General features: G+C 39.3%; 1 protein-coding gene across 2 annotated transcripts; it reads left to right on the top strand.

Moving 5' to 3' along the window:
* Positions 1-2,748: 2,748 nt before the first annotated feature.
* On the top strand, positions 2,749-10,440 carry COMMD6 (COMM domain containing 6). Of its 2 annotated transcripts, XR_001877204.1 has the most exons (8): positions 2,749-2,813; positions 3,131-3,189; positions 3,770-3,835; positions 3,998-4,074; positions 5,347-5,515; positions 6,549-6,701; positions 7,742-7,884; positions 8,719-10,440. XR_001877204.1 is itself a non-coding variant. In XM_017829964.1 (7 exons), the coding sequence occupies exons 1-7, from the start codon at positions 2,765-2,767 to the stop codon at positions 7,790-7,792; spliced, it is 624 nt and encodes a 207-aa protein (XP_017685453.1). In that variant the 5' UTR covers positions 2,749-2,764; the 3' UTR covers positions 7,793-10,440. The 2 variants fall into 2 exon arrangements, 1 of the variants encoding a protein (XP_017685453.1); XM_017829964.1 differs by having other exon boundaries at positions 7,742-10,440.
* The last annotated feature ends 10 nt before the right edge of the window (positions 10,441-10,450 follow it).

The raw sequence follows: 10,450 nt of genomic DNA, 5'->3' as shown, positions 1-10,450 counted from the left end.
CGGTGATGGAGTCACCATCCCTGGAGGTATTTAAGGAAAGACTGGATGGGGGACTTAGTGCCATGGTCTAATTTACATGGTGGTGTTTGGTCGTAGGTTGGATTTGATGATCTCAGAGGTCTTTTCCAACCCAACTGATTCTGTGATTCCGTGATTTCTCGGCCCCAGCCCTCTCTGACTGCTGCTGCCCACCACCCTCTACAGACTGCAGCTGACCTGTGCGTCCCTTGCAGCACTTTTACAGGGCCTTGCACTTCCAGAGGCAGACATTTGGACAAGGTTTTTGTAGAAGCCCATGAGCTGGGCCTCCCAGCCTGCCTGGCCTGTGAGCACAAAGACCTGGGGCAGCGGGAAGCAGGTGCCTGAGCATGCATGTACATCTCGGTGAGCGGAGAGGGTGCAGGAAAGCTGGCATCTGTGCCAGCTCACCGGCTGATTGGAGTGCTGTGAGAGAAGGAAGGAGTGCAGCATGAGGAGCAGATGGTGTCTCTAAGTACTGTGGTACCCAGAAGTATCCAAGTGCCAGGAGGCCAGAAGGGCAGGGTGTTGGGGCGCAGCTGAGGACCCAGGCACTGGAGGAACCCAGTTCACTGATACACTTTCTCCTGTCTGCCTGAAGAGCTTTTTGAAGAACTTGGTGTAGTTCTTTAGAGAGTTTTGATGCAAATTGCACTGCCTTCTGTAAATGTTAAGTTTACTAATTGAAGAAACGATGTTTTTATTTTATTTTACCCCCTATAATTACTCAGCAGGACTATGGTGATGCTACATGCCTATGCCTGAAGCTTCTGCTTTGGCCTGTCAACAATACTGTAGCATCTTTCTATTCAGTCTACTTGTAGCTCATGACATTTGTCTTCTAGTTTCTATACTAAGTGTCTCCTCAGAGGAAGTTCTCAGTCTTCTAGCTAAAAGATGAGCCTGTACTGTCAGGTCACCATCATAGCCTGCATCTCCATTCTCTGCCATGAAAAACTTCATAAAACACACTTCCAAAAGGCAGAATTTTCTAAAGTTGCACAGTTTAATTCTGTGGATGGGCAGACAAGCTGAAATCACTGCGTACTTCACCACCTTCTGTTCCAAATTCAAAGAATTAAAAGTATGTTTACATGTTGATGAAAATAACCCAAAATAACTTCAAATTTCAGCAAATGATTTTGTAATTACCAAACCACAAAGATATTAAACTTCACATCCATCTCTACATCTTGGAGAAAGAAAGAAAGAAAAGTACCATAATGAATATTAGTCATAGTGCTAAAGGCACTACTGAGAGACTTAATGAAATTGCAATGTAAAATAATATGTGAAGTTCTCTAGATAACAAAGTATGTAATAGAGTTATGTAATTTAAGAACAAAGAGATTGTTAAGTCATGTCCTTGGTATCAGAGACAGATCTCAGTGGTGCATATATCGCTAGTGTTTTGACAACCATGAGGTCATAAGAACACACACTATTTAAAATCATTTGCACATTTAATTAGATACTTTAGAAGGGAGAGGCCAAGACCAGACAGGCCATAAATGTATAAAACTCATAAACACATATTATGTTCCATAATACTCTGTTCCTAAAATATAATCTAGATTCTTTCATTAATTGAAAATATGTAATTTTAAACTAGTCAGCAATACTGTGTATTATGTTTTACTACTCTGTCACAGTCTCAGATTAGATCCACAGAAATTTTAACATTACTGTAGATATATAAAGTTAAAACTAAAACTGATTACTAGAGAAGTTTAAAAATATTATTTTTAAAAGTGAGACCAGTGAAGGATCAATGTTGCCTTAGTACTCCAGCCACAGCCCAAACTTAATTAAGATCAGTATGAAATGCTTATTGAATATGGTTCTAGTTTACAAAAGGTGTTTATTTCCCCATAAAGGTGAAGCCGCTTTTTACCTACACAAGTCACGCATAAACTGCACACTTTTTTCACAGGTGTACAGAATGATTCTATAAACCACCTGAACAAAGTATGGCCATTTTGTACCAAGTTCAATACACTGTAAGTGCTGCCTGCACACAGAGCAGGGCATCGCCTCTCCTACAAAGACAGACTGAGAAAGCTGGGGCTGTTCAGCCTGGAGAAGAGAAGGTTGTGTGGAGACCTCATAGCTACTTTCCAGTGTCTGAAGGGGGCCTACAGGGAAGCCAGACAGGGGCTCTTTGTCAGGAACTGCAGTGACAGGACAAAGAGTAAGGGGTACAACTTTAAAGAGAGTAGGTTTAGATATTAAGAAGAAATTCTTTACTGTGAGGGTGGCGACACACTGGCACAGGTTGCGCAGGGAGGTTGTGAATGCCCCATCCTTGGCAGTGTTCAAGGCCAGGTTGGATAGGGCTCTGAGCAACCTGGTCTAGTGGGAGGTGCCCCTGGCCTTGGCAGGGGAGTTGAGAATAGATGGTCTTTAAAGCCCCTTCCAACCCCTTAATATCCTGTGATTCTGTGATTTGCGTACCCGAGCCTACGACAACGAGCTCCAAGAAAGCCCTGTCAACAAATCAAACTCAGGAAACTTCTTGCGCCAATGAAGCGTGCCTCGAGCCGGCCTTTCCCAATCCCTCCGCGGACGGTTATCCCTACGGCCACTCTCATTTCCCGCGCCATCGTGCGGGAACAGCGCGTGCTCCCCGCGGCGCAGCCAATGGGGGCGGAGCCGCTGGCCCGGCCTCGCTCTGGAGGCGGTCGGAGCCAATCAGGGCGGCGAGCGCTGTGCGGCGGAGGCTGCGCCTGGGCGGGTGCGCGGCGCCATGGCCGCCGGGTCCGCGCGGGCTCTCGCGCAGGCGTTGGGGACGCTCGGTGAGGGCAGGGGGGGACCCGGCGGGAGGGACTGGGGAGGTGAGGGGAAAGGGGGGCCGATGGGAAGACGGGGGAACTGAGGGGGGAACGGGGCTAAAGGGATAGGGGGCTGCGTGGAAGGGTGGGGCTGGGGGATTGGACTGAGGAGGAAGTGGGCTCAGAAGAGGGATGTGCTTCTTTTAGGTAAATTTAGGTTAAAAAATTAAATTAAGGTAAACGCATGCACGAGGGCCTAAGGATTTTTCAGACGAAGATTTTATATTTTTACTGTAACCCCTGAAATTTGCTCCTGATCGCTATTGCTTGTGTTTTTTTAGATGCTGGTGGTGCAGCAAATAAGATTAACTTAATACCTCAAGACTTCTTTGCAGAGCTGGTAAGTAGGGGGATAAGGATGTGGAAGGGCTTCTGGCACTCTGGTTCTAGGAAGCCTTTTTGTTTAAGCTTTCCTGGTTTTTGTCTGTTGCAAAGGGAATCTTGTGTGCGTGGTAGCTTCACTTACATGATTCATAAAATGCACCAGTCCTGCTAAGAGCAGTGGTATTGCCTGAAATTTACGTTTTTATCACAGATTTTTAAGAATCTATTTTTGCCTGTCATCTAGGTGGGGTACCAAGGTAGCTTTCCTAAAAAATATTTGGCTTGTTAAGTGTAGTGTACACTTGAACAGGATGACTGTTCAATTAATGTGAAAATGGTGTGTTAAGTAGGAATAGCCAGAGAGGTAGAAATTATAAATTCTTGATTGACTTTCTTTTCATGGAGTTGATGTAATTTTAAAATCAGTCACTTCAGTTACTTTATTCTTGATTCTTTAATAAAGCATCCTGCTGTTGTCCATTTTTGTACTAACCCGTTTTCTTTTTTGTTTTGTAATCTCCCAAGTATTTGAACTAGCTCTGTCTTGTGTACTAAAATACACATTAAGAATGTCTTCAATAATACTTTCTCCACAGTGTGAACAAATAATTCATCATCTGAACCATAAGATCCCAGGTGTAAATACAGCTGAATTGTGTCAGGTAAGTTGGGATACTCACACTTGTAAGTATTGTAGCTGTATATGCTGTTAAGGATAGACTCCACAAGTCCGTGTGGGGGTTCGTGTGTGTGTGTGTGTGTGTGTACAAAGAGGCTTTTATTAATGCATAATGTTTGTAATTGTTTGAACATTCTGTTTCTAGAGAATTCAGACATCAGGGATTGAGATTAACATTGGTGACCTGGCAAAAGTAGCTAACATTCTTTCATTTCTATTTAGGTAAGCACAAAATAATATACTTTTCACCATGTCTTCCCCCTCCCCCCTAACTTTATAATGGTATTAAAAAGTTACATCAAATGCAGATATAAAATGAACTGATTTGGGAAAAGGGCAAAAGTTCATAGGTATCAGTACACAAAAAAAACCTCCTGGGCTTAGTTTGTGTCCTTAAAATCATGTAGCTACTTAATACATAGTATAACTTTTTGTAATAAAAAGACAAAGAGAGGAAATTGTCCAAGATCCTGTCTGCAAGCTTTAGAACTAGTGGCAAAATAGAGGAAGTTAAGGTCACTTTTAAAGCTAAGTCAGCTGGACCTTTGCCTGGGAGGAGTGTGTTTTTAAAATTTCTTGTTTCTTGGAGATAAGAAACCAGCATTTGTACCTGTTTGAAGGACACACAGCTTATAATGTTGCACTCTGCCATGAGTAGAGTTTTTAGGGAGTATTTTGAGTTGTTGTTTTGCTCTAAGTTTTTCTGTATTCAGGCATAAAATTTTCAAGATCTTGCTTGTTCTTTTAATGTATAGTATCAAAACATTTTATGTAACATTAATACAACTGAAGAAAATAATGCCAGTAGAAATTTAAAATATGACTTCTCTAACAATAAAACAGAAGGCCTTAAATTATATTAGATTGTGCTACTTGGAGGACCAACTCACTTTGTCTTGTATTAGTGTCTCTTTTAAGAGGAGTGGACCTGCATGAACAAACATAGGCTAGGATTTATTTTTTTACCTGTTTCTCTAGAGGAAATCAAGTGGCAACTTTGTTCTAGACTTGCTGCCTTTTCAGTTGAGGGTTTATGGCATCATTTGACTCCTGTTGGTACCGATTATACCTAGAAGTCCTTACTTGCCATTTGGCGATACTTAAATTACATCTGCTGAATGTTTAATTAAATTGCCTTGTTTCTAAAGTAATGATATTGTTTAACTGCTCTACGCACACATCTCTCACTGAATTATGCCTTCTTTCAGTTGCTACAGCATTTGGAGGCTGTGATTATTTTTGTTTTAATGTTTTATGTTGTGCAAGCCCAGCAAAGCTGGGTCTCTGTATACTAAGACATATTAAAGTCATGTTTTTTGCATGTGAATACAAAAGGTGAGTAACATTCTGGGAAAAAAAAATCCCAGGCTGCCTGAGTATTTTGAAGTACACGTAAAGCAGAAACAAAAAAATTGCTATTGGGAGTGAAGTGAGAAATTTTATTAAATTTGTGGGGAATGAAATTGATGCAGTGTTCTCTGGATATACTTACAGCACAGCAGCCAGAAACAATCTCTCTACAGAAGAACTCGTCACCACCTTGGGCAGTGCAGTCAGCACACTGCCAAAACACGCACTTCAAGTTATCCGTCATGTATGGAATGAGCAGGGCAAATCCATTACTGCGTCAGAAGATGCAAGAAATGTGGCCACCGTGGGGCAGGTAACTAAGTGTGACCAAGTGCAGTTGAGCCAACTATGAACATTTCAGAAGCATCAGTGGGTCATGTTGTTGGCACGCAGTGGTATCTTGACTGCAAAAAGCTTTCCTACCTGTATGTGTATGTACGTGTTGCCAAATATCTATCCAGATAAAGCAGCATGTGCAGTAAAGGTTGTCTAGATGCTGAACAGTTTCATACCTTTTTAAAGATTAATGCTTTGTAGTACTATTAGCAAAGGTGGTAGTCAGTTTGGCAGACAATTGTATTGGCTGTTTATGTAAATCTGTTTTAAATGTAATTTAAATTCTTTAAAGTTGATAACCCCAGCACTTGATTGTTTGTTCTTTGTCTCCCTTAAGTTCAAACATTATTTTTAAAGATACTTTCTTGTCAATTTTCAGCATACTTTCTTTGCTTGAAAAAATAGCAGTGTATGTGCATTTTATGATCTTTTTTTTTATAACAACAGCTTAAAAGACTACAGAATTAGGAAAAAAAAGAAAATCTTTATCTGAGGCTTGCTAGTAAGCTTATAAAGGCTCTTCACAAAAGGCAAAAAATGTACTTGTGATTTATCTAAAATACAGTTATAAAATGCCATAATTTTTCTCTATTATTGCTGTTATAGATTATTTGGTTTAGACTTAGAAACTTTGTTTTTGATTTAGAAACTTATTAAAAAAAAAAGAAAACATGACAAACACATTCATGATATACAAGCCATGTGAACTTGTGTGTCTGAAACTCCTCTTAGTAGAATTTTAAATACAGTGTACTTGACTATTGCCTGTACTTGGATAAGGAAAACAGATTAAGGGAAATAACTTATTAAATTGCTTATTTTTTCACCATTAAAAGGATGGGCAGATGATTTTTTATTCACAGTAATATCCAAATGTGTATGTTTGCTTTCCATTTGGATAGGAGCTCTAGATATCCTGTATTGTCTGTGAAACATCCCTCCAGCTGAATAGCAGTGGTCGGGTAGATCTCTTTCTTTGACATTGTTTCCAATGGTTTTCATCTTTGCAGTTTGTAGATATGAAATGGAAACTGGGAGTCGCAATGAGCTCTGACACCTGCCGGTCTCTGAAGTACCCGTATGTTACAGTGACGCTGACGGTGGCAGACCCTTCAGGACAGATAACGGACAAGTCTTTTGAAATGACGATCCCACAGTTCAAGGTCTGTAGCGAGTGTTACTTGACTCAGTCTCCTAAAAACAGTGCTGTTGTTGTGAAGGAGCAGCTGTATACCTTAATCCATACTTTTGTGTTGCTTGTTTACCGATACAGTCATGCGAAGATGAAGCATTAAATAACTATTTAAAACACAGAAGCTAAATACTTACTTCACAGTATTTAGTTCTACATCGCTTATCTGAAAATGTTATTTTAGCAGTAATTAATCTGTTCTCGTAAAAATAAACTAACAACTGAAGACATAAAGTCTTTCAGATCACGTCAGCTATCATTCTGCCTTATGAAATTTATAGAATATTCTTAATCTGTGGAAATGTTCCCCAGCCTCAAAATCTAAAACTTGTCTTAAGCCTAACATTTGCTAATGATTAGGAATGGAGATCAGTCTTCTTTGTCACCACTGACTCTTAATTACTATGTCTTCATCCATGAATTTATGCAACTTTAATTTTGTATAAATGAGGCCCTTGTGTTGTCATTCCTGTTTAAAGGGATAATACATCACCTAGAATATCATATAAGCTTAAAATAAATAGACTGTTGGATTGGAAGAAATTTGAGAAGGATATTCTGAATCCTTCGGTGTTGTAAAATGTATTCATTCTGACTGAAGCCTATTTAACAATTTGCTATTCAGCTGCTATAGGAAATGGGTGCTACATTTGAGAAGTCTGGATTAATTCATCTGGGAGTAGAAACATTAGTGTGGAAAGGGGTGTTTTTATTTTATTTCTTCATGGTATGAGAGCTACTTTGTATTTTTCTTTCCTAGCATCTTTCCCTATTAATAGACAAGCCCATGCAAATGAGGCATCACCTTTGTAGAGTTAGTAGTTAATGTGCCCAAATGTCAACCAGCCAACAAAAAGAAAAGCAGAAACTTTCAGTTCAAGCTGCACATTGTAACTGGAGGAAAAAGGGAATGTGAGAAATATGGATAGTGTTTTTTGCCTAACATGCTAGTTTGAACTGTTCAAACTATTCTTCAAGCAACTGAAATTTATCTTAATTTTTGCTTTTTAGAACTTCTTCAGACAGTTCAAGGAAATGGCATCTGTTCTTGAAACAGTTTGAAGAGAACTTTATTTACAGTGACGTTTTGGACAAAGTTAGATCAAGGAAACTTTTCTTTCTGCACAGGGAATAAAGTGCCATTGTTCTGCAAGGTATGTATCCTTGTCTTTTTGACAGGAATTGCTCGGCATCATCCTTGCATTGCTGTGAAGATTTCTTCGCTTTGAAGCCAACTCTGCAGTGTTTGTGAACACATGTTCAGCTTTGTTCATCCTGGTAGACAAAAGATCAGGATGTATATGGAGAAGCATCCCTGTAGACTTCCGAGTACCCACACTGAACTGTAGTGCAGAAAGACACCTGAAAATGTTGACTGGAAAGATACAGAGAGAAATAAATCTCATGTTAACACTTTCGTCTGTAAAATTGGGATGCTCTTGGAGTCAAAAATGATATTACATATAAGGAGAATATGAAGGTACATGTAACAAGCATACAGTTATTCTTGAAGAATAGCATTGTCAAGTAGTTTGGTGCAGGTATTTGCAGACCTGGTTTCCAATCTTTTAATAACTGGAGAATGAACTTGTCTTAATGGCTTGTTTATTTCAAATACTTATTTCTCACCACCTAGGCTTCTAAAAACTGCGTTAATGCATTAAGTTATTCCAGAAACCCAAAATTTATCCTCTGAATTGAAGCCAGAGGCTAATTTTACATAAAGGTAGGAAGGCAAATTTAATTCAAAAGCATTTTAATATATTTTTGCTTTTTCATTTCATCCAGTACTAATTTGTTGCATTCTGCTTGATGTTTTGGTCAGCAGTCTGCTTTCTAATTAAATTAGGATATTCATGTAGTTGCTTCAGTCCAAGCTCTGAATTAGAAAAGTCAAGAGGAAACTTGAAAATTCAGGCTGGAGTGCTAGCCAAGCACATCAGAGAAAGGACCACACTAAAAGATTTCTGCTTGTTGCATTGTGTTAGGCATCCGCTGGACTCTGTTCTGCAGACTCGCTCTAAGAGAATGTCCTAACTAGCAAGATTTTGGACTTTGATGCTGAAGAATGGGGGCATTTCCAAAGGGGAGTGATAAATCCAGTGTGATTGCATGCTGTTTTTTAATTTTTTTTCATTGAGTTTTCCATAAAGCAAAAAACACACTGCATGTACTGTGGGATGTAGTAAAAGCAACACTATTGCATCTCAAGATGTGCTGGTGGTGTAGTAGAACAATTAAATCTGAAGAGAGATAAGTCATAAGCAGACTGAAGTTTATGCTTCAAATTCAGAATGGTAGAGACTCAGCACTAGTTTTGCTGGGACAGATCCTCAAGTGATTTCAGGCCCCCTTAAAAGTGAGAACATCTACCTTTCTAACTCACTTAATGGTTTTTTTCCCACTAACATTTTTTAAAAGCTGGCTGAAAGTCATTGATATTGGTTATGCCTGCCTTTTTGTGCTATAAAAATAAACAGCACATTGTGCTGCATGCAGCAATCCTTTCAGGAAAGAAAGGATTTTCACTCCCACGATTTGGGTACTATGCATGGTGCATAAAAACAGTACTTGGAGTTGCTTAGAAGCCCAAATAAGTGAACAGGCTTTAACAAAAGTTTTCAGCTATGGCCATTGATCTGGATGATACTTTCTTTGGGCTGCTTGAAGTCTGAGGTGTTTGCTTTGCGGCTGGGGAGAGCAGATTGGTCTTTTCTGGGACCCTCTGAATAGAATGTCACAAAATGGTCTTGAAACAAACTTACAGTTTGCTCTTCCCTTGTCTGTCTGCAAGGGCTCAAGGCTGAACATAGTGCAAACAAATCCTCTCTGTGTATGGAAGAGTGATGCGAGCAGCTGATTTTTTTGTGTTGTTTTTTTTTTTAATTTGCAAACGTTGGAGTGTAAGGCTGCTATTACTCGAAAACATTGGCTTTGGCCTAGTGAATTGTTTTACATTAGTGCAAGAGTTCCAAAAAAAGAATAAGGGTTTTTTTTTAGTAAAGCCGGAGCCTTACAAATACTTCCCATGTGTTCTAATGCACATAAATTCTTCATATAGCTGGAAATACTCGTGCCTTCATTGGAACTGGATGGAAAAGATTTTATTAATCATGTCTTAACGATTCAGTAGGTGCTGGAATGTAATGAGGGAACTTCCAGTTAGCGTTTTTGCTTGGTCCATCAGGAAGAGGAGAAAGTTGTCAGCCTTTCTAAAGTGTAACTTACATTTTGTCAAGTCAGATATTCTAGAAATATTGATGAATGTTTTTTAAAATGTCCCTGAACTCCATCCAGCATGTGGTAATTCTGGCTGGAAGATGCTTGGACATGTGTGCTATACCAGTTTACTGTCTGAGAATTTTCAGAGGAGTTATGATTTGAAGTTGGCTCTGTACTCAAACTTCTGACATATCCTGATCTACCAGTGGGAACTCCGATACTGAGTAGTGGAAGAATTAAGTACTTCATTAAAAGAAACCAAACTAAAAGAAACCTATCAGTTTGTAGGATAGCAATACTAACACATTCAGACAAGCTGACAAGCTGTTGAATTGTTTGTCTATTTTATGTGCAGAAACCAGATCTTTTAAAAGAGAATCAGGAGTCCTCATGTGTTCCTAATTCTAATTGTTGATTCATACAAAACTGTATAACATGAATATTTTTGTAAATCCACAAACAGTCATTAAACATGTAGGTAACAAAGATAAAGCTGGT

Source organism: Lepidothrix coronata, unplaced genomic scaffold, assembly GCF_001604755.1.
Source record: "Lepidothrix coronata isolate B3197 unplaced genomic scaffold, Lepidothrix_coronata-1.0 Scaffold172, whole genome shotgun sequence".
NCBI lineage: Eukaryota > Metazoa > Chordata > Aves > Passeriformes > Pipridae > Lepidothrix > Lepidothrix coronata.
This window is presented reverse-complemented; position numbering and strand designations above follow the sequence as displayed.